Genomic DNA, 25,279 nt, shown 5'->3' on the forward strand with positions numbered 1-25,279 from the left:
TCTCTGGGATATATTCCCAGCAGCGGTATTGCTGGGTCAAATGGGAGCTCAATTTCTAATTTTTTGAGAATCGTCCATATTGTTTTCCAAAAGGGCTGAACCAGTCAGCATTCCCACCAGCAGTGTAGAAGGGTCCCTTTCTCCCCACATCCTCTCCAACAGTGGTTGCTTTTGTTCTTTTGGATGGAACACTTAAATATTTTTAAGTGAACTGTATACTTAAAAGTAGTTAAAATGGTAACTTTTATGCATCCTTACCATAATAAAAATGGAAACATTTTCTTCATTTCTAAATTAATTTTATTGTCTATATTCTGTTTGAAGTAATTTCTGGATTCTTTCAGTCTGTGTTATGTGATGTTTATCTTTTTTCAAGTGCTATTAATGGTCCTCTGTAAGGAGAGGACTTAACTTTATCCTTTTACATCTTACTGAGCACGTTTTAGGGAAAAACCAACCCACAACTCAGATCCCTTTCTCAAAGGGAATCAGCTTTGTTTTTTTCCTCCACAGAAAAAGTTGCTTTCTTCTGCTCCACAGGTACTCTGTGGTAAAAATGTTTCAACTATGGTAAAAAATGTTTCAACAATTTTAATAAGCTATGGATAGGATTTGAAGTTTAATATGTCATGATTTAAAAAATTATTTTGTAGGATGCATAAATATCATTAGAATTTGAACTGGTGCTGACCAAAATATTAAACAATATTTGAATAGAGATGCATGAACTAACTCTTAAATACAACCAGATATTCATTTTTCTCTATAGAATTTGCAGATATCCCTCAACAAGGAACACAGTGAAAATGCATATTTGAAGTCTGAAATAGCAGCCTGTCATGAAGCATCAGAAAAAGCAAAAGTACTTTCCCTCATTTCATTTTTGTTGTTGTTGTTGTCTGTTTGTTTTTCTTTTGTTTTGTTTTGGGGTCACACCCAGCGATGCTCAGGGAATACTCTTGGCTCTGCACTCAGGAAATACTCCTGGCAGTGCTCGGGGTACCGTATGGGATGATGGAGATTGAACCCGGATCAGCCGCATGCAAGGCAGTCGCCCTACCTGCCACACTATTGCTCCAGCCCCCACAGTTTTCTCGTTTTTCGATGAGATTTTGTTCTGTTTAATTAAAGAATAAGAACCATTAATCCTGATCATATAAATTTATACCATTGCCATCATCCAATATTTTTCAGATTACAATTCAATTGCGTACATTTCTTATTTTGCTTATCAAATTTCATAACTGCCAAATTATATACTAGGTTATACTTTACTTTTGATTTATTTACTCAATAAACATATTTTTTCTTTTCCCCAGTGAACTTCTTAGCATTTCAGTGGCAAGGACTTTGTATTTCTCTATAGTGAATAGCATAGGAGGTTCCTAATGTTTGCTACATTTTGGAATAACATGTAATCATTTTCTATCATATGGTAGTTCCCAAATTTAGCTGTTACACATGTACACACACAAGTATGAAATAGAATCCTCAAGTGTGCAGGTAAACATTATTTGTTATAGGTTCCAATTAAATAATATTGATCACCTAAAAGACTTTTGGTTAGATAATTATATTACTTCAGTCTTAGGATTATAATGTTCTGTGGTTTTTAAAATGATAAAAACATAAAATAAATGACTTCTTGATAAATAATAAAATATATATCACATGTCTTCCAATTAATTTTTCATTTAATTTTATTTTCTTGTACCACTATTTAGTAGGTTCATTTTTACCTGTTGGCCCACTAAATTATTTGTCTTCTTCCTTGAACTGATTCATGGTAATGTAAGATCCTTTTCAATTTACACTGTAAATACTGCTAATTAAATTTTTTCACAGGAATGCAAATTTCAAAATGTATTAGAAGGATTATTAACTAAATCTATGTGGATCTGTTTAAGAAAAGATTTTTGTTTTATTTTAGTTTTGTGACATGATACAATCATGAATTCTGCAACTGGTAGTGAAAAACGTACATATTTTGTGTATCGTCAGCTAAGCTATTCTGAATGTTCATCGTCAATTTGAGAATAGATTTGTGTCACATTGGTTAGGTGCTTGATAAGGTGAATTCTACTCTGCAGAATGTTGTGCTGTAACGTTCACAATTTCCCTTTTGCTTCTCTTTTTTTCCCTTTTCTTTGGTGAAGCAAGGTAGTTTTAATTTTCTTTTTATTTGTAATGTACTGAGATAACTGTGAGAGGAGAGAAAAAGGATAAATGTGTTCATGAGAGAACATAGGCAGCAAAGAATCACAGAGACAAACATGTTCAAGGAAGAACACGGACCAAGCTCTCCTCTTTTGTTTCATCAGCAATTGCTTGTTTTTTTAGAAATATTTGAAATTATATGATAAGCTAGTTAAATATAAATTCAGGAGAAACTAAGTTCAAAACATAATAAAATGTGATTTAATCATACAAAATGTCTCATAAAATAATTGAAAATATCTGACTTATTGTATATGTTATTTTAGGTTTTGAACAATCAACTGACTAACCAGTGTTCACAATTGAATTGCATGCTTCAAAATGTTAAGAAGGAAAATGCTAGAATTATTGCTGACCATCAAGCCATTTTGCAGGTATTAACACCAGCCAATTTCTTTTTATTTTTTTTAATTCAACGAAGCATATTTTATCAATCTTTAAATTGAGACCTTTATTGACCTTGTAAACAACCATTCAACTGTCTTCAGGGGGATTGATTTAATCCAGAGAGATAATCAAGTCTGTTTATGGCTTAACAACTTTGAATAATATAATTGAGAAATTGAATCTTGATTCAATGTTATTGAATCAATTATTTATTGATTAATTATTCAATTTTGTTTTGTTTTTTCTTTTGGTTTATGGGCCTCACCCAGCGGTGCTCAGATCTTTCTCCTGGCTCTTTGTTCAGGGGTCACATGTAGAGGGACTCAGGGGACCATATGGGATGCCAGCATTGAACCCATGTCTGATGCGTGCAGGGCAAACAACTTTTCATAAAGAAAAATCCAGTAAAAATTATTGAAAAAATTGTGAGTGTGAAAAGTATCTTACTATGTATCTGCAAATATATTCAGGAGATTGCAGTCTACAACCAGCTAAAATACCACTTTAGGGACTCTTTTTTTTTTAATTTAATAGTTTATTTTTAATTAGTGAGTCAATGTGAGGGTACAGTTACAGATTTATACATTTTTGTGCTCATGTTTCTCCCTTACAAAGTTTGATAACCCATCCCTTCACCAGTGCCCATTCTCCATCACCAGTAAACCCAACATCCCTCCCCCCCTCCCCAGTCCCGTCTCCCCCCACCCCACACTGCCACTATGGCAGGGTATTCCCTTTTGTTCACTCTTTCTGATTAGGTGTTGTGGTTTGCAATAAAGGTGTTGAGTGGCCATTGTGTTCAGTCTCTAGTCTATATTGGGCCCGCATCATCTTTCCCCCGACCTCCAATCACATTTTACTTGGTGTTCCCTTCTCTGAGTTGCCCAGAATGAGAGACCATAGGGACTCTTTTTTTTAAAGATTAGCAATTACCTAACATAAAAGACTAATTGGAAGTCTTATGGTTCTTTTTTCCTCATTGATTTATAACGTTACAGAGATCTAACTTCAGACTTCTATACATGTATAATAATGACTGCCCCCACCCAAGAGACCTCTCTACTCATTCTGCCCACCCTCTCTCAATGTGGTAATCACCATTGTTTTCACCTGGCTTAGGAGTTAGTTTTGTTTTTTACCCAGTTCTTTTGTTACTCATATTCCACATAAATGTAAAACTATCTTGTAGTTGTCTTTTACTTCCTTATTTCACTTAGATTAAGTATCTCATCTTATTTAGATTAAGCATTTTATCTTAAATGGAAAAGTAGCGATCCATTGTTTCTACCACAGCTTCTTTGTACACTGATCTGTTGATAGGGATGTGTATTGATTCTGTATTTTGGTAATTATGAATAATACTGCTATAATAACAGGGCACATACATAATTTTAAATTAGTGTTTTTATGTTTTTGGTTATATGCATAAGAGTGGTACTGCTGGGTTATGTGGAATTTTTCCTTTTTTAAGAAATCTCTATGTTGTTTTCTATAGCGTTTTTATTAACTTACACTGTCACAAAGAGTAACCAAAATACTTTTTTTAAATCTACACCCTTGTCTTCCAATTGTTTTGACATAAACTATTCTCATTAGTGGGAAGTTTTATATCATCATGGTTTTTAAATTGTTTTCCCCTAAAGAGTGATGGTGAGTATTTTTTTACGTGTCCTGGGGTCATTTTAATGGTTTTTTTTTTTTTTGAGAAGTATCTATTTAGATCTCTTGCCTATGCATGCTTTATTGAATGGGATGCTTTTTGTTGCTGAATTGTATAAGATCTTTACATCTTTTGGTTATTAACACCCTTTCAGTTTTTGATGTGCAAATACCTTCCTCTAATTGGTTGCCTTTTTGTGTTTTGTTCTGTTTTGGCAAGGGGGGAACACTGGCAGTGCTCAGAGAAGCCAAGTGGTATTAAAGATGAAACTTAGGACCTCACCTATCACATCCATGAGCTCTGACTCACTGAACTCTTTCCCTAGCCCTAATTTTGCTTCTATGGCCATTTCTTTTATTGTTTTTTTTTTAAGAGGTTTGTTTATAAAGGAAGTGTTGTTCCAATTTTCCATTTTTTGCTTGTATTTCCTTTGTCTTTGAAGTTGAAGTTCTTGGATGTAACCTATGATTTCTTATGTGTGTTTTGTAGTCTAAGATCTAATATGTAAGCCTTTATACATTTCAAGTTAATTTTTAATATGGTTTTCATAATCTAACTTCGTGAGATTTTTTTTGGTTTCTGGGGCTTTTTTACATGTGGTTGTTCAGCACTCATTTATTTCTCTACTAATAATATGGCCCACCTATTAAGGGTGGATTTAGTTCTGGACTCTATTCTATTCCATTGGGCTGTATGCCCATTTATGCTACTTTTTCTGTTACCATGCAGGGTTTTTTTTGTTTTTTGTTTTTTTTCTTTTTGGGTCACACCTGGCTATGCACAGGGGTTACTCCTGGCTTTGTACTCAGGAATTACTCCTAGCAGTGCTCAGGGGACCACATGGGATGCTGGGAATCGAATCTGGGTTGACCGCATGCAAGGCAAACGCCCTACCCACTGTGCTATTGCTCCAGCCCCTATCATGCAGTTTTAATTATTATTGTTTTGGAATAAAGTTAGAAGTCTGGGGCATTTTCATAACTTCTTGCACCTCTACAAATTTCTATTTTTTTACTATTGCAACATTTTTATGTGTCTTTTATGTATCATCATAATAATTATTAATAATTACTGTGTGTGCCAAAGTTTTATAAACTATAGGTAGATGGTATGCTTATGAAAATATTGTTTTGATTACTCTAAAGTGGTGGGCCAGGAAATATAAATTGTATGAAACAGTTTGTAGCATTTCTATCATAATAGTATTTGGTAGTTTCAGCTGTCCTCAAATAATTCACACAAAATGATTAAACATGGGGGTTCTTGGAGAGTCAGATTACTTGAAAGAGTTGGAAAGATGGAGAGACCTTTTCACTTTATATGCGCTGATAGTGTTCTACTTTAAAACAAAACATATTGAAAATTTAATATTCAAAAATATTCTTATGTAATTTTACCTCTTTAAAAATATGTTCAGGAATTGAAGTACTACTACAATTCAAGTAGTAGTAGAGCACATGTTTTGCACATGTGAAAAGCTAGGTCTGATTCCTGTCATCATATGCTGAACACTGCCTGGTAAAGGCCGTGGCCCCTATCCCCCAAGTGTAGCCCCCAAATATTGTCAGCAATACAGCTACAACAAGATCATGTTAGACATTATAAAAGATAGTATTGGGTTAAATAGAAAATGCATCCTTGAATATTGGCTGTTGCAGGATAACATTGGTTTGTCCTTTCAGCCTTGCCACAGGGAGCTTAGGTTTATTAGATTACTCCCATCACAGCACCCCCATTCCTCTATGTTTATTTGTAACCTCTTTCTTTGTGCTTTGTTAATTTGTAAATATTGCTTTTCTCTTCTCCTTAAGTCCTTTGCATAGTTAATTCAGAGTAGTGTCCTTTTTGTATGGACACAGGAAGACAGATAATGCTATGCTTTTGTAACTTGGGAGTTAATTGACTCCGAATGATATCCACTCCTTAAGTTCTCTCAACTTAAGCCTCAGTTGCTCTTACTTCCTAGCTCCCCAAAAGCAGAGTCTCAGAGAGAGACTGGATGGACCCAGGGCAAGCTGTGAGCTACCCTGGCATTGAAATGGGCCTAACCAAAGTGCCGTAATACTTAACTATAAGTTAAGAGCATGGTCATGGACAAATTCTGTCATGATCCAAAAAGTAATAACTAGAGTAGGACCCTTCTAGGGTTAGGAATGATCAATTTGGCGTAGGCACTGTAGTCTGATTCTGTGGTGAGATGTCCCTTACAAGCTCAATGTATCTCCTACTGTGGCAGCGGGTAAGGCATTTGTCTTGCACACGGCTTACCCAGGTTCGATTCTTCTGCCCCTCTCAGAAAGCCCAGCAAGCTACCCCGAGTATCTTGCCCGCACAACGAGCCTGGCAAGCTACCCGTGGCGTATTTAATATGCCAAAAACAATAACAAGTCTCACAATGGAGACATTACTGGTGCCCACTCAAACAAATTGATGAACAAGGGGATAACAGTGACAGTGACAGAAGAAGTAGAATTAAGATGTTAATTAAGTTATTGGACTAAGGAAAGGAGGAACACCCAGGTGGTATTTCCACCCTTGAGCCTGATTGGCGATCAGGAAGGGCTTTTTTTTTCTTTTTTTCTTTTTGGGTCTCATCCGGTGATACACAGAAGTTACTCCTGGCTCTGCACTCAGGAATTATCCCTGGCAGTGCTCAGGGAACCATATGGGATGCTGGGAATCAAACCGGCTACCCGCTGTGCTATTACTCCAGCCTTCAGGAGAGCTTTTTGTTATGTTGATGAGAGAGAGAGGGAGAGAGAGAGAAAGAAAGAGAAAGATTAACGAACCAGGGCAGCAAGATGGAGTGAGGAGAGACTAGCAAGGAGGACAGAGGGAGATGAATGAATGTAGGGAAAGAATGCAGAGCAGGTGAGTGAGAGACGTGACTGTGAGAGGAAACGTGGAGAGATGAGCGGGAGAGACAGGAGGAGACAGGAATGAGGGGCAGTGTGAGACTAGAATAGGGAGCTTAGTGAGACTGGAACAGGCGCGTGGGGAAAATGGAATAAATGGCAACTGATCATCAACCATCTTGGCTCTAGTTTCTTCCTTTGTCCGCCCACGGTCTGGGCCACCATAGGTAGGGGAGCGGCCCAAGTAAACAAAATACTGGTGGCAAGAGGGAGAGCTACCCAGGCTTTCCCTAGCCGCCCCGAGTATATACAGCTGGTAGTGCTAAAATGATAGAATTGTGATCAGCTAGGTGGTGACAGAGAAAGTTTGGTCTTAAATAAATTCACTTTTAACTATTTTATTTCTATAATTGTCTTTTATAAGTAAGTCTTTAGTGTTAGTTATTTCAAAGAATACCCTATTTTATATGACTTTCTCAGGTTTTAATTATTTCTAACTCAGGTAGAACAGAAAATGATGACTCAGACATTTCAACAACAAAACTTACTGCTGGATGCAGCCCAGGCCAGTATTACAAATGAACTACAGACTATTCAAAATGAGAAAAAACAACTGCAAGAACATTTGTAAGTAAATTGTGGGTGACATCTTAAGAATCTTTTGTTCTTACCTGTGTATTGCCCACTATTAATGAAAACATTTAATTCTGCATTTGTTGGGACATGTACAAAGATAAAATAAAGACAGCTCTTAAGTAACTAGTTCTGTTAGAATAGTCTATTGCTCTTAGGCAGAAGAAATATTTGATAATAACATTTAGTCTAATAAGAAATCTCATCTAGATTTTATGTTGTCTATTTTCTTCCTGGAGGGACCATTTAATTATTGAGCATAATGAATGTACCCAGAAGGCCCAGGATGCTGAGAAGAAGACAGCTATGCAAAAAGAATTGCTGGAGTCAACTATTGCAAGAATGAGAGCTGAATTGGAGACATCAATGCAAGAAAGGGAGTCTTTGGTAGAGGAGAAAGAGAGATTTCAAAGAGAGGTATGTAGCTGCAGGCTTATTTTACCGCCTGATTGTGCTGTTGCTATTGTTTTAAAATTGCATTTTAACTTCTAAAATCAAGAGCAATTACAAACCAGATGCAGCTGTAGGATATCTAAGTTGCCCACAAAAGAAATATTTAGTTACAGGCTTAAATGGCTCCAGAATGAAATACAAAAAGCTTCACACTCTTCCCCCTTATTGTGGTGGGAAGGTGCTCGGTGGTGGGTTTGGTGTTTGAATATTATCTGCAATGAACTATTGTGAACTACTTTATGAAAATAAAACATAAAAATTGAAGAAATGTTTAGGCGGATAACCCATAACTTGTAGCAAGTGAAATAGTCTGTGCCCAACAGTATTAGCAATTGTTAACTAATAATTTACACACCCTCATTCAAATATCAGATTTGGTTTTATCTTCCTTGAAAGACAGCAGTAGGTGTTAAGGGGACAGCTCTGTTTTCCTTGCTAGGAAGAAAATCAGACTCTGACATGCAGACAATGTCTATCTAATTACAGGGTTATTTTTGAAGTCTGCTCTACTTCAAAGACTCCCTGAGTGACCCTTTTATGAGAGAATGTGCTATCTCTGCAGTGTAGGTCTTAATGCAAGGTGTGTTTTCTATAGGAGAGCCTGTCAGCTGCTTTAAAATTGACCCAGTTCATTCATTTTTTCTATGCAGATTGATAAAACAAAAAAAGAAATGGCAGAAGAAAAATGCAAATTGGAAAAAGAATTAGCTGTATGCAAGGTAGTCTACCTTTTACTAATATTTTACCATATTTACCACTTGTGATTGAATTGTTGCCTTCTATGTCAACTTAATGAGGAGATCAGCTATTTTGTTGATTTACCAGAAGTGGGGCAATAAAGAACCCATGGAGCTGTTTGTAACTCAGAGTTCTCCTTCCAATCACCAGAGCTTAAGGCTGTTTCTAGGGAACTTTGTTGGCTGAGCATCTGGTGTTTGCCTGAATCATCACTGCCTCTGACCCAGTGTCCACCAAACAGTTTCACTAGGACATCCCCTGAAAGTGAACTAGCTAGTGGACTTATGGGATTGTGATTCTGGTAATGCTGTTTTTAATAAAAAACTAATTTAGGCTTCCTAAATGTCTATTAGCACTTGCTGCTTTATCTGCAAGTTACTTTCTTCTGGGCTCTAAAATGATCGCCTGGCCAAAGAGACCAATATACTTCTTATAGTTGACAACAAAAACATCTTTAAAACATTGCTATTTACATTTCAAAATTTTAAGAGAGTAAAGATTATCACTGTCATTTACTGACTTCATATGGAGCATCAAGGAGTAACCTCACACAATAAACATATATTTACCAAGCTTTGACAATTTCTTAGCTTCTGTATCAGATAAATAGCACTTCTGTTAACATATATAGATATATTAGATTTTAGGGATTGGGGAAAGAAGAAAGCTAAACTCTGAATCTGAGTTCAGATTGCATTAACAAAGCTGGAAATGCCCCTGGTAGTTTAGTCACACATATCTGGTGATTTGAAAATAGTTGACCCTATATATTTGAATATGCTTACTGTCAACATAAGGGGACTTTGCTGGTGTCTATTGGGTCTCAAGTATACTTTTTATCTTATTTAATTTGGTGTGGGGCCACACCTAACAGTGCTCAGAGGCTACTCCTGAGTTGGGCCTTAGGGTCACTCCTGGCAGTGCTCAGGGAAGTGTTTAGTGTAGGCCAGCGATGAGCCAGCCTCCTGCATGCAAACCAAGCATTCCAACCCTTTGGGTTATCTTTAGCCTCCAAATTGATCACTACTTTTAAATTCACTACTTTTAAATTGCTTATAATTATCAATGTTACATGGGAAAGGCAAATGCTATTTTTAAAACATAGAATTTTATCTGATTTTGTTTGTCTTAATGTGGGCTAAGTGCAAATTGAAGGGACTGAAAGATATTTGCTGTCACCTCCTCCCATGGACAAAATTCTGCAACTCAATTTGATTTAATTTACTCAGAAATGGATTTTAATGCCAAATAGAGCTCCTCCAACAAAGGACAAGAAAAGAGTGTTAACTGCCAGGTGTGTCCCTGAGTACAGAACCAGGACTCACGGGTATGGCCCAAGCCCCCATCCCCTTAGACACACACACACACACACACACACACACACACACACACACCACTGAGAGTCAGATATGCATGCTCTCTGAAAGAACGAAACCCCACTCTGTTTGGCAGCTAGTTCTAATCACAAGAGGCCTCTTAAGGTGTTTAATCTCCTTGGGGAAGGTTCTACTCAGCTTTAGGAGTGTGGAGGGTATTGTACATGTCTATTAGTCCCAGTTCTTCCAGCTTCTCAGTTCTTTAGGGCTCTTGTCTGGTTGATCTGTTCTATGATGAGAATGGGCTGTTAAAGTCTCCTACTACTATTTGTGTTGTAGTTACCATATTTCCTCAGGTCCATTAGAAGTTATTTTATAAACTTGGCTACTCCTTCATTGACTGTATATATGTTGATAAAAGTTATGTCATCTTGATCCCTTAACCAGTATGTATGTTTCTAGCTCTTATTACCTTCTTTTAATCTGAACATTATTGTATCTGAAACAAGTATGGCCTGCTTTCTTTGTCTATCATTAGCCTATAGGATTGTTTTCCACTTTGGGTGTGGCACAAAAACCAAACAAAACAACAGTAGATTAATTTAAGGAACACTGAAATCTTAACAATGCAGTCATATTTTCTGTATTTTATTGTAACATCTTATAATTGTGTCAGAAATATTGTTTTATTTCTTCTGTTCCAGTTTTGGTGGCAGGAACCAAACTCAGTCTACTGCAAGCAAGGCATGCATTCTTGCTCTTTGAGCTATCTCCTTGGTCTCTACATGGCATATCTTTTCTACCCCTTTACTTCCAATCCATTTGTATCTTTGGATAAAAAGTTTGTCTTATAAATAGCATATTGTTGGATCATAAAAACAAAATACTGAACTCAATCTGTAACTTACTGGACTGAGTGCATTTTTTTCGGGGTGGGGGAAGGGGCCAGGGGTCCACTCCTGGCAGTGCTCAGGACTTGCTCCTGGCTCTGCGCTAAGGGATCATATGGGGTCACGACTAAATGTGTGTCAGTCACATGCTAGGCAAGTATCCTTTGGGTCTGGCCCAAAACCAAACAAAACTGTGGATTGTTAGGGTCTGGTATCTGAAGGGCTACACGAAGCAGTGAGCTTTGTAGTATAAAGTTTTATTTGGCACAAGTCAAGCAAGCATTGAGTTCAGAAAGCTGAGAAAGCTGAGAAAACTGACTGGTCAGGGCCATCCCCTCTAGTAGGGGAGCAACCGCCTCCTATGTTCTTGCACCCTTTTTATCCCTGATTTCTGCAAATTGCCCAATTCTTGGTGATCTAGCTAACTTCCTGGTGACCTTTGATTTGATTGGCTGCCTCCAGCTGGTTTGTGCTGGTCAAGTGCCAAGTCATACTCCTATTAGTTGTTACCATCTTACCTCTTTTTGAGGAGTGACTGACCACAGGTTTCCACAGCCTGCTGTGCGTCAGGGTTTCTAGCTCACTCGGTAATTCTGAGATATTCCTCAAAGCCATGCTCATGGTATACAAATTTTGTGCTAAGGAAGCTTTGAATACAGAATGATTGCCACTTAGAAGTAGTGGTGCTCCCGCAAAAGATACAGGGACCAGAATACAAAGACAATCTACAGAATGGGAAAGGATTTTCACCCAATACCCCTCCGATAAGGGGTTGATATCAAGGGTATATAAGGCACTGGTTGAACTCTACAAGAAGAAAACATCCAACCCCATCAGAAAATGGGGCGAAGAAATGAACAGAAATTTTACCAAGGAAGAGATACGAATGGCCAAAAGGCACATGAAAAAGTGCTTTACATCACTAATCATCAGGGAGATGCAGATCAAAACAACCATGAGATACCACCTCACACCACAGAGATTGGCACACATCCAAAAGAACAAAAGCAACCACTGTTGGAGAGGATGTGGTGAGAAAGGGACCCTTCTACACTGCTGGTGGGAATGTCGACTGGTTCAGCCCTTCTGGAAAACAATATGGACGCTTCTCAAAAAATTAGAAATTGAGCTCCCATTTGACCCAGCAATACCACTACTGGGAATATATCCCAGAGAAGCAAAAAAGTATAGTCGAAATGACATCTGCACTTATATGTTCATTGCAGCACTGTTTACAATAGCCAGAATCTGGAAAAAACCCGAGTGCCCAAGAATAGATGACTGGTTATAGAAACTCTGGTACATCTATACAATGGAATACTATGCAGCTGTTAGAAAAAAATGAAGTCATGAATTTTGCATATAAGTAGATCAACGTGGAAAGTATCATGCTAAGTGAAATGAGTCAGAAAGAGAGAGACAGACATAGATTGCACTCATCTGTGGAATATAAAATAGCAGAGTAGGAGACTAATATCCAAGAATAGTAGAAATAAGTACCAGTAGGTTGGCTCCATGGCTTGGAAGCTGCTCTCACATGCTGGGGAAAAAGGCAGCTCATATAGAGAAGGGAACACCAAGTAAAATGTGGTTGGACTTCCCGCCTGAGAAGGGAGATTCGTGCTGAAAGTAGACTAGAGACAACACAATGGCCACTCAATACCCCTAATACAAACCACAACACCCAATTGGAGAGAGAGAATAAAGGGGAATGCCCTGCCACAGAGGCAGGGTGGGGTGGGGGGGAGATGGGATTGGGTGGTGGGAGGGATACTGGGCTTATTGGTGGTGGAGAATGGGCACTGGTGGGGGGATGTTTTGCGAACATTGTATGAGGGAAAAACAAGCTCGAAAATGTGTGAATCTGTATCTGTACCCTCATGATGATTCACTAATTAAAGAATAAAATAAATTAAAAAAAAAAGAAATGGTGGTGCTTGTGCTATACTGAATAATACCTATCTTATCTGGCAGTAGTGGGGAGGGCCCCACATAGACCAATTTGGGGGACATTGAAAGCTTAATAATGCAGTCATATTTTCTGTATTATAATTATAACATCTTATAATTGTGTCAGAAATATTGTTTTATTTCTTCCATTCCAGTTTTTTTTTTCATTCCAATTCCAGACGTTACAGTTCTGTCCCTGCCTGCTGTTTCTTTCCAGCCCCCTAAGTACATTCTTTGTGTGCTGAAGCCTAGATTCAATCCCCAGTACCACATGGTCTTGTGAGCACTCCTGAAAATGAACCTCCCCTAATACAGAAACTGATGTGACCCCAGAACAAATGGGAACAAAAATCCTGCTACTGTCTCTAAGTATTATAGTTGGAGAGTTTGGTCTATTAATATTTACATAAATATAAGGCAGAATTTTTATGTCTTCCACTTTATGCTTTTTATTCATTATATATGTTTTTTGTGGGGGGGGGTCGGAGGTCGGCATTTTATCTGGCTATGCTCAGAGCTTACTCCTGGGAGTGCTCATTTGTCAGAGATCAAATCCATTCCCAGCCATGTGCAAGTCGTACCCCTGTCTTATCTGTTCAGTAGAATGTTTTTCCTTAACTATTTTTACATCTCTTAACTATTTCTGTTATTGATTTCTTTTATGTTAAATAGATCTTTGTGCACTATTTTAATTGCCTTTGTCCTTTTATTTATTTATTATTTATGGGTTTGGGGTCACAAGTGATGCTCAGGGGTTACTCCTGGCTTTGCAGTCAGGAATCACTCATGGTGGTGCTCAGGGATGCTACGGATTGAACCCAAGTCTATGGCTTGCAAAGCAAATGCCCTACCCTGTGTACTATTACTCCAGTCCTCTTTTATTTACTGTATCTCTTTCTCTCTCTCTCCACACACACACACACAAATATATATATATATATGTATATATAGAGAACATAAAGTTTCAAAGAAAAAAGTTTTCCTATATATATATTAATTCTTTTATTGATTCACCATGTGGAAAGTTACAAAGCTTTCAGGTTTAAGTCTCAGTTATACAATGAGATTTCCTATATATTTTTATTCTCCATCCCCATTTCCTGTATTTTGACAGACATACAGATTGCTATCTTAACTAGTACCATTTACTATTTCATGTGAATTTCAGGGTTTTTTTCTTGTGGCTTTTTATTTTAGCCCAAGAAAATCCTTTATTACTTCTTAAAAGGCATATTTTGTAGTCCCACATTCCAGATATCACCTCAGTGTAGATCATAAAAAATTATGCCACACCACTGTAGTTGGTATTATAATTGATATCTTCAATATTGAAACCCATGATACCTCTCCATTTTAGCTATTTATTTCTTTAGTAATTTTTAACATCCAGCATATAAAATATTAGACTTTTATTTGATCTGTATGTAAGAATTTTATCAATTTTGTTTATTGTAAATAGTTCTTTTAGTACCAATTTTTAATTTTGATTAGCATATGGAAGTACAGTTTATTTCATGGTGCATCTTTCAGCCTTACTAAACTCCCTTATTTTTATGTATTCATATTTGCTATAAGAAATGAGTTTTGTTTTATCCTTTTAGATTTATGTTTTATTTTTCCTTGCCTTGTACCAACTATGGCCTTCTGTCTACTCTTGAACAGTAGTGGCAGGACAGATATTCTTACCTTTTTTCCTATTCTAGGGTTTCGGAAGATATTTTGTCTTTCAACATTAAGAGTAATTTGTGGGTTTTTTATGGGTATATTTTATCAGGTAGAGATGATTTATTTTTATTTCTGGTTTTCTGAGTTTTTAATAATGAATTCATATTCATTTTTGTGAAGTGCTCTTTAGGCATCGAGAATGGGGTTTTTCTCTGGTTGATGTGGTGGAATCAAATTTGTTGAACAAGCTGTAGCTTGTATTACTGGAATAAATGTAATTGGTCTTGAATATTTTTACATTTTTGGATTCATATTGATAATATATGGATATTTATGTATCTATATTCATAAATTTTGAAAATCAAATAAATAACAAGCACAGGGGCTAATAGTAAATGTGAGCTGTATGATTTTTAATAACCCTCCTGATACAGGAAACTAGAAAAGTTGGAAGGTAGAAAAGAAAATAAGTTTTAAAATAATCATTGTATTGTTGAATTGCAGGTCTGATATAAAAGCAGGGAAACAATGTTCATAAGATATTTTTGTAGTTACAATTGTACTTTGAAACATGATTATATTTTTGTATCATACATAGATTTTTCTCCTTTTGTTTTTCAAAGGAAGACACAAATACATTAACCAACAAACTGCAAAGTCTTGAGGAAAAAAATAAACTCTTGACAGATCAAATGACTTCTCTAGAGCTTCAAAAAGTTCCTTCAGATTACCATGGGGTGGGTATAAAAAGGTCAGTTTAGTGTGTGAATTGGTGACTTATGAGTGTAAATAAAGTCAGGTGTCAGAGATAGATTTTCTTCAGTATATTTTTATTTCAGTTTAATTTAAGTTCTAAATATTTCATGCTAAAATTACAGAAATCCATACACTCTTTAATTTTTTATTTGTTTTTTGTTTTGTTTTGTTTGGGGCCACTACTCACTGCACTATCTCTCTGGACCCTTTAAAATTTTTTTTAAATTTTGGGCCACACCCAGCAGTGCTCAGGAATTATTCCTGGCTCTATGCTCAGGAGTCATTCCTGGTGAGGTTCAGAGGACCATATGGAATGCCTGGGATCAAACTAGGGTCAGCAGTGTGCATGGCAAGCTCCTTACTCACTGTTTATTATTGCTCCAGCCCAGAAATCCATACACTATTTAAACAACAGAGGTTTTTTTTAAAAAAAGAAAGCAAACAAGAAACAAGATTTACAGCAGCCATTAAACAGCTACCTACATAAATGAACTGTAATCTTGAAAAATGCATGTTTCTAATATATTAACATATTTTCTCTTCCATAAATTGAGGAGACACAGTTTCCTCTTCTTATAGTTTCTCTTATTATACACTCAGTAATAAGTCTGAACTTTTAAAGCTGCTTGACAAGATCAGTGCCTTAAAAATAAAGGATCGTTTTTAAACATCACAAGTAAAGGGGATGTAAAGAGATAATGATCATCTGTTATGCAGCTAATAAGTGTCCTTGTGCTTTGATACTTGAAAAAATAATTCATTATTGTTTCCATAGTATGCAAATAAAGTTTATAAATTCCATAGATGGCACCGAATTTAGTTTATATTTATCTAAGCTAATTTTTCTCAACCTCTATCATAAACTGTTAATTGCCTCAACTATGAAAATTACAGAGAGTATATCTGACTCCCAAAGCATTTTCATGATTTGGGTCCAGAGGATCTAAGTTTTAGTTTTGTCTCTGACTTTGGGAACTTAAATTTGAGCCTGTTTCTTATGAGCGGGGAGTATTACTTCTTCTCAAGCAGTATTTTGAGAGACTTGGGGTTTAGTAATTCTCCGCCAATTGCGGAGTGGAATTATTCAGGCTCCTAATGTGGTGTCTGGATGCCAGGGTCACCCCAGCAGTCCATGGGAGACCTCCAGGCTGCACCCAGCAATAGTCAAGGGGATCAAACCAGCTGTGTGCAAGGCAAGTGCCTTAATCCTTGTACTATCTCTCAGAGCCTGTTTTTCTTTTTTCCTTTTTTTTTTTTTTTTTTTTTTTTGCTTTTTGGGTCACACCCGGCGATGCACAGGGGTTACTCTTGGCTCTGCGCTCAGGAATTAATCCTGGCGGTGCTCGGGGGACCAAATGGGATGCTGGGACTCGAACCCCGGTCAGCTGCGTTCAGGGCAAATGCCCCACCCGCTGTGTTATTGCTCCAGCCCCTCAGAGACTGTTTTTCAATCTGCCAAATTATTATTTTTTTCAAGGTTACATTAATAATGTAATAAGGAGTAGCTAACATTAAGTATCGAAACTGACCCAGAGGCTAAACTTTTTTCATACATCTGTTTAGATTTGCTCCCTCCGGACAACCTCATCTCAACTCTGCCAGATTCTTTTAAATTATCTCTTCTTTCTCCCACCCAAGTGGCAGACCTTACCATATTAGTGAATATGATAATATTCACTAATCTTGCCAGGGATTTAGTCATCATTGATTTTCCTGTGACCTTACCATATTAGTGAATGACACAACTTGCCAGAGTCATTATTGATTCTTGCCTGCTAAACAAACCCAGTAATGTCTCCCAGAGATAATCCAAACCTCACTTCCAACATGCAGTTCTGTGTCCACATAAAACCTTTTCTGACTAAGCATATATGCATGGCAATGCTTATATTCCAAGACATTTTTAATAATCTTAGCAGCATTATTAAACGTATTGTCATTTAGTGCTAACAGTATATTTTTGTTCCATGAGAATGAAAATTCTCAATCCCTTCTAGTATAACAAATCAACTGCCTTTAGTATAACTTACATTTTTTGATATATATATCAATATATCTACATATGTGTATATATGAGTTTGTATTGTATATGCCACTTCACACATCTGGAATCAAAGAGTCCAGAATTTTCAACCCCTGGCTCTGTTCACTGTTTAATCTGGGCAGGTTCTGAATACTTATTCCTCTTTACCGTTAGGGTCTCCCCCAGCTATGTAATTCACACAGCACACTGCTTTCCCATGTGCGTGTATTACTCAGAAATAATCACATCAATTAGTTCATGTGGCTTCCTTCACTCTCTTCTAACGTAAGAACAGTATACAGTTCTTACTTCGGAACTGCCTTCCATATCTTAAGATCATTCTTTGCTTCCTGCTCTTCCAGGAGCCACACACCTCTGTTTTAATTGAAACGTATATTATAATCACTGTCTTTTTTCTTTCTATGCTATTTTTCAGATGCTCTCCGAGTGTCTGTTTTGCTCTGCACATTCATAATCTTTGTAGTATAATGCTAAGTTTACTTAAGCCAGGGTTAATATCAGGTCTGTTTCCATAACTCACTGTCTTAGCTACTTACATAAGTGGTATCTCTCTAGTGTTTTTGTTTTTCTACTGGTTCTCCCAAGTATAGAGATGGTTTAATTTTAAAGTGGTAATTTAAGTTGAAGCATAGTCTTCCTTTAGTAATGAAAAACAATTTTTTTGTTTCTCATAAATTTTGTGTCAAATATAAAATTTTCTCTTTCACTCGGATAGTTTTCATTTACTGATGCATTAACATTCTCTTGAGTGGCATAAGGGAAATTTGTTTTTAAAGTATATTTAAAACATTATTGAGATTTCTCCAGGCCTATGCCTAAATGAAGGGGTTTTATTGAAGAGAAGAGGTTCCATTTTAAAAATCCTAAATAACTTATTTTTTAAAAAAAGCTCAGACCACCTAATTTACTCCTCCAAAAACCTTTCCACATTTGAAGAAAGCAAACAGGGTTATTTAGAATTGTTTTTTGATTGTGACTTTTATAGTTGGCATACATTAGATTAAATATAGCTTTTGGTGTTTTATATCTCCTAGCTACACATAACAGTATACATTGAGACACTAATCTATAGAACCTGGAGCTCAATTTTAAGTAGTTAGTTTTTATATTTAGGATATAGCCATTTTTTAAAGCATTATTGATCATCTTTTTAATTTATTTTCTGTTGAAGACTTAGTTGTTTTGAAATGAATACTTTATTCCTATTTTAAAAAGTTTTAGAAAATAATATTTTTACCTAAGGAGTAACACATAGTGATTAACAAAAACTTAAAAACTCGAAGTGTATGAAAATATAATTATAGATGAAATAAGCATTAAATTTAGGAACAGGAGTGATAGTACAGCAGGTAAGGCATTTATCTTGCACATGGCTGATCTGGGTTTTGTCCTCAGTACCCTAGATGTTCCTCTGAGCCTACCAGGAGTGATCCCTGAGCACACAGCCAGGAGAAAGCCCTGAGCACTATTGGATGTGCTCCCCAAACAAAAAAAGTTAGATTTATAGAACAAATATTGAAATGGTAATAAAAATAATCCTGTGACGCCTAGTATGGGGAATATTATGCCCAATTAAACTACTTTCTAGGGTTTATGCATGGACTAAATGGTATGCAAGAATCTATCATTCTTTACTACTTTTCCAAAGATTAAAAAAAATTCTTCTTGAACTACACCTGACTGTTCTCAGGAGTTTACTTCCAACTCCATGCTCAGGAATCACTCCTGGTGGTACTTGGGAAACCAGGTGATTCCAGGGATTAAACCTGGATCAAACGAAGATCAAACCTGTGGACAAAGCTAGCACCTTACTGCTGTACTATCTTTGGCCCCATCAATAGATTTTTAAAGCCTAGAGTTGTTTAAAATGTTCTAGTTATTCTAAGCAAGGCAACTACCAAGGATAAAGTGAAGTTTCAGATTGCTATGCCCTCTTGTAGAATATATTAAAATACTTTGAACAGAAAAAAATTAATTTATGTTATTTGATACTAATTCAGTATAGAATTCTTTTTGCTTTTATTTATAGCTGTTAGATTCACAGCAGTTGAAATAAAAAGCATTACATAATGATGATTAACAATAGCTATAACTATGTAAGAGGATAGTTCTTATGAAATGTGTATTTTATGAAAATTTCTATCTCTACATCTTTGGTTGTGTTACATCTTAACAACTTGCTACATAGTTGAACATAAATGTCTAAATTCTTTGGCTTAAAATACTTAAAAGTCTATGTTTTGTTATTCATGGATTGTAGCACTGTAGCACTGTCGTCCAGTTCATCGATTTGCTCGAGTGGGCACCAGTAACATCTCCTTTGTGAGACTTGTTACTGTTTTTGGCATATCGAATGCACCATGGGTAGCTTGCCAGGCTCTGTAGTGCAGGCGGAACACTCTCGGTAACTTGCTGGGCTCTTGGAGAGGGACAGAGGAATTGAACCCAGGTCGACCACGTGCAAGACAAATGCCCTACCCGCTGTGCTATCGCTCCAGTCCCCCATGGATTTAATTCATAGATTAAATTTAATTCATGGATTAAAATAAAACCCAGAAATAGTGAATTATGTTAAAATAGGTTATGAATCAACATACATTGGACCTTGAACTCAAGATTTATTGAAAATAATCTATGAAGCAGCAATTTTGCCTGAGTGATTAAGAATTTGTTATCAGAAACACTCCATTCTGGAGTCTCCTGCATCCCAAGTTGGGGTACATAATTTCTCTTCCTCTAATATATGGAGCTTTTCTCTCTCCCTCACTCCCTCCCTCCTTCCCTTCCCTCCCTTGGTCCCTCCCTCCCTTTCACTCTCTTCCCCTCTCTTCCCTCCCCTCCCTCTTCTCTCTTGTCTCTCTTTTCCTCTCAGTATCTCTTCTTCTCCCTCTACCTCTCCACTTCCTTCCATCTATCTCCTTTTCCCCTCCTCCCTCTGTCATTCCCACAACTTATTTGTGAATATGATTTTAACATATACATATGGCCAATATTAGTATTTTCAACTATTAAGATAAAACACTGAAATTATTATTTATTTTTTATTGAATAACCATGAGATACAGTTACAAAACTTTCATGTTTGTGTTTCAGTCATACAGTGATCAAACACCCATCCATCCACCAGTGCACATTCTCCACCACCAATGTCCCCAGTATACTCTCCCCTTTCCAACCTGCCCTCTGCCTCTTTGGCAATTTCTCCCATACTCTTTCTACTTTTGGGCATTATGAAAACACTGAAATTAGTAAGGGTGAAAATCCCCATACTCAACCCCTAATATTGTTCCTGAAAAAAAAGTATGATAGAAATTTAATCAATGGAAAATAATTTTATGATTATTTTGCCTGAGATTGAAGAAAAAAATATGAGGGGAAAAGTTATTTTAGTTCTATTCCCCCAAAATTTCTTTTTTTCACCTCTTTATTTGGTTACTAAATATTTCCTACTGCATAGTCAGTGTAATAATTTGAATTTCTCATTTTCTTAAAGAACTATAAAATTCTTAGACATACATCTACTGATACAATAACTCCACATCTGGGTTGGATTCTAACGGCTAAGGGATAATTGGTATAACAAAACTCAAGAAGAGCAAATTCGGGGCTGGAGCACAGTGGGTAGGGCATTTACCTTGCATGCAGCCAACCTGAGTTCAATTCCCAGCATCCTATATTGTCCCCTGAGCACCACCAGAAATAATTCCTGAGTTCATGAGCCAGGAGTAAACCCTGTGCATCGCCGGGTGTGACCCAAAAAGCCAAAAAAAAAAAAAGCAAATTTTCATACATTCAACAACTGTCTTTCTATATGTTAGTTATTAGTACTGTAATGAACTGATTCCTGGTACCATAAAATGATAATAAATATATCCATGTTATGCCTAGAGGTACTGATGATACCTATGTTTGTTTTATCAGATTGCCCAACAGCAAGTGGAAAAGGTCTTGGGAAAACTTATTGCAGGTAAAAATAAACTGGCATATGAAAAGGGACAGCTACAGGTATGATTATTTTTATGTTCTTTTGTCTTATATTTTCTCTTCTATTTTTCTTTTGGGTCATACCCTGTTCCCAGAGCTCAGAGGATATTCTCAGTGGTGCTCAAAATCAAATCCTGGGATCCCGCATGTACATCATGTGGTTCCAGCCTTTTGAGCTATCTTCCCAGTGTCATGCTTTCTAGTGCATCGGTGCTAACTGCTAGCTTTGAACAAGTCTTTGAACTGCCCTATATTTGTTCTATCTGTTTTGTTTTCGATGGGGGGGGGCGGTGAAAGGGGGTTGTGATGTACGCAAGAAGTGCTTAGGAGACCCAGGGTCCTCACCTGAGATTCTTGGCCAACTAGGCTATTCTGGCTGTGCTCGTGATGCTCAGGGAGCATGTAGTGATGGTAATTGAATTCAGGTCCAGCATGTGCTAGGCATGTACTCTAAGTACTGCACTCTCCCGGTTCCCAAGATCTCTCTCTCTCTCTCTCTCTCTCTCTCTCTCTCTCTCTCTCTCTCTCTCTCTCTCTCTCTCTCTCTCTCTCTCTCTCTCTCTCTCTCTCTCCCTCCCTCTTCCTCTCCCTCTCCCTCTCCCTCTCCCTCTCCCTCTCCCTCTCCCTCTCTCCTGGATTTCATATCATTCCTGTAAAGAAGTAACCCTGAAAATTGAGATTCTGAATAGATTTGTGAATGGGACAATATTGTTGCCTGTGGGGTTTTTTTCCTGTAGTAACCCGAATAGTAGGCTTGCCTTACATGGCGATCTTGTCTTAAATCAACTTCAGTAAAAACACTGAATTCTAAATTGGTGATTATTAGCCTTAGCAGTATACTAAAACTACATGGAATTTTTTTTAAATCCCTCATGCTGAGAATTAGATGATGACAGCCATTCACTTTCAATAAATCATCAAAATAAATTGTTGATTAGCAACATTTATACTTGTTTATCACTTATCAAACCATCATTTTGTCTATCCAAGTAAAACAGTTGCTAATGCTAAGATTTCGGTAGTAGACATGTATAGGTACAAAGTAAAATTCTTCAGTCTGGAGAGTTGGAGAGATAGCTCAAAGTGGTAGAGCCTATTCCTGGCACATACAAGACTCTGAATTTGATTCTGGGCACCACATAACATTGGAGTAGCGAACTGCCATGTCAGAACACAGAACATTCAGGTTTCACTGCACTGCTGCAGTGAGCCTGGAGTGGCCCCCAGGCCTTAGCATGAGACATATTTAGGGATACCGCTACTTGAAAAAACATTTAAAAATATTTTCTTAATGAAACGTAGGGGTAAAATACTCATATCCTCATGACAAGGCTTGGATCCTAGACTGACTAAATCAAAGTCTCAGGCAGGTCTCTCCTAAGCTTCAATACTTTAACAACTCCCAAGCAAGTCCAGTATATCATCATAGCTGAGGACTGTTGAAGTTTAGTTGAATGGTATGAAGTCAAGACCCATTTAGGTTTGGCAAGTAGATTCCTGATTTGGTGCGTAATCTCACCAAAATTTGCTCAACACATCAGTATTAATCCCAGCTCATTGGTTTAGGAGGTTGGGGTTGTTATACAAAATAGTGCTATCAGACAAAATCAGGCCTAAGCCATGCCTATAAAATACTGTGTTGTATCTTAAAATAAAAACAATAAAATTGGTTGGCTTATATTTAGATGCTTTAAATATTTTCAGAGGCATTTATGCATTTAATACAATTGTCCATATTTTGTAACATAAAACAAGTTTTATTTTTATCTGCAAAATAAGAAAAATAAGCAAACACTTTTAATGTACTTCTCACTGGGAAAGATGGTCAACTGTACAACTGAGTGCAAAAATTATTATGGTCACAAAACTTTCTTCTTAGTGAAATTATTGATCCCATTGAAGTTATGACCCATGATTTTACCTTCTCTCAGCTTCTCATAAGAAATACATATAAGGATAGCACTGTAGCACTGTTATCCCATTGTTCATCGATTTGCTCGAGCGGGCACCAGTAATGTATCCATTGTGAGACTTGTTACTGTTTTGGGCATATTAAATATGCCACGGGTAGCTTGTCAGACTCTGCCGTGTGGGCGGGATACTCTCAGTAGATTTCTGGGCTCTCCAAGAGGGACGGAGGAATCGAACCCAGTCAGCTGCATGCAAGGCAAATGCCCTACCCACTGTGCTATTGCTTCAGTCCAAGAAAAATTTAAGTATGTAAGAAAAATATATGAAAATATACTTGAAGCCAAATTTTCTCTTGAAATGCAATACATTTTAAATTTATGAATTTTACATTACATAAACTTTTAGATCTTAATTACATAGTATTGGGAGTCATGTTAATAATCTTAAGGAAAATACATGTCTATTTTCTGGTTAGTTTCTATATTAATAATTTTAGATTTTGTTATTCTTTAAACATTGAAACCTTTGTTTGTGGGCTACAACTGGCAGTGCTCGGGACTTACTCCTGGCTCTGCACTCAGGAGTTACTCCTGGACTTGTCAGAAATTGCTGCCCCATATACAAATATGATTTAAATTTTATTCTCAATGCTGCTTAACATTCCATTATATTAGTATGTTGAGATGTACTTATCCTTTTTTTGGTTGATATAAAAACAGTGAGAAAAAATGTAAAAGTGCAAAATTTGGAAATTTATGAATAAATATTAATAATTTAATTCCTTAATTGATCATTTTCTTCAAAAAGAATATTTGAGTAGTCATTTCATTAGCTTGAAAATATAATTAAGCGGGGCTGGAGAGATAGCACAGCGGGTAGGGCGTTTGCCTTGCATGCGGCCGACCCGGGTTCAAATCCCAGCATCCCATATGGTCCCCTGAGCATGGCCAGGGGTGATTCCTGAGTGCAGAGCCAGGAGTAACCCCTGTGCATCGCCAGGTGTGACCCAAAAAACAAACAAACAAAAAAAGAAAATATAATTAAGCATATAAGAATTCCATTAGAAATTTCCACTGAAGTCAGTAAACACAAGACTAAGTTTCCTTACATGCAGACCATTTGAATAATTATTCATATTCAGAGTATACGAATGCTAAGTACCATAATTATATTAAATTTGAAATATGTTACTTACAAAATTTCTTTTACATTCAGAGTCATGTCTCAAGGTTTCCACAAGCAATATAAATCAATTGAATTATCCCAACTTACATAAATGGATGTATATCTTTTAGCAGATGAATTGAAAAGCATTCTTTGCATGATTTGAAAACTTTGTTTTTAAGGAGTCTCCTGCTGGTTATTTTTTGTTGTTGTTTTTGGACCACACTCAGAGGTACTCACGGCTTACCCCTGACTCTGTGCTCAGTGGTCACTCTGCCAAGGATCGAACCCGGGTCAGTGGAAGACCAGAGCTCTACTAGCTGTGCTATCACTTGGGCTCTGATTCTCTGATTTATTGCAAAACTCATAATATCATCTTTTTTCCTTTTTTAGTACATATATGGCATATATGTATATCTATAGGTCTATTTTTTCTTCTTTTCCCTTAGATAAGAGTTAAACAACTAGAAGAACAATTACATACCTTTACTGAAACCGTTTTACAGAACGACCATCTCCGCAAGTTGAATAAGACTCTAGAGGGAAAATATACTCAGGTGTGATTATTTTGCTTTAATTTATGTTGAAGAAATTGGTGTCTTTCTCTCTATAAAACCATATAATTCCAAAAAAGTATATTCTATCAATCCAACAAA

At 36.7% G+C, this 25,279-nt stretch overlaps 1 protein-coding gene across 1 annotated transcript in view; it reads left to right on the forward strand.

Moving 5' to 3' along the window:
- CCDC150 (coiled-coil domain containing 150) overlaps positions 1-25,279 on the forward strand; it is a 142,932-nt gene that overhangs the window by 89,702 nt on the left and 27,951 nt on the right. Inside the window, exons 12-19 of the mRNA XM_055121257.1 lie at positions 770-862; positions 2,484-2,591; positions 7,622-7,746; positions 7,992-8,169; positions 8,856-8,924; positions 15,388-15,501; positions 21,486-21,569; positions 25,073-25,180. Coding sequence (XP_054977232.1) covers positions 770-862; positions 2,484-2,591; positions 7,622-7,746; positions 7,992-8,169; positions 8,856-8,924; positions 15,388-15,501; positions 21,486-21,569; positions 25,073-25,180 — 879 coding nt within the window. The remainder of the gene's footprint in view (positions 1-769; positions 863-2,483; positions 2,592-7,621; positions 7,747-7,991; positions 8,170-8,855; positions 8,925-15,387; positions 15,502-21,485; positions 21,570-25,072; positions 25,181-25,279) is intronic.

Source organism: Sorex araneus, chromosome X (assembly GCF_027595985.1).
Source record: "Sorex araneus isolate mSorAra2 chromosome X, mSorAra2.pri, whole genome shotgun sequence".
Lineage (NCBI taxonomy): Eukaryota > Metazoa > Chordata > Mammalia > Eulipotyphla > Soricidae > Sorex > Sorex araneus.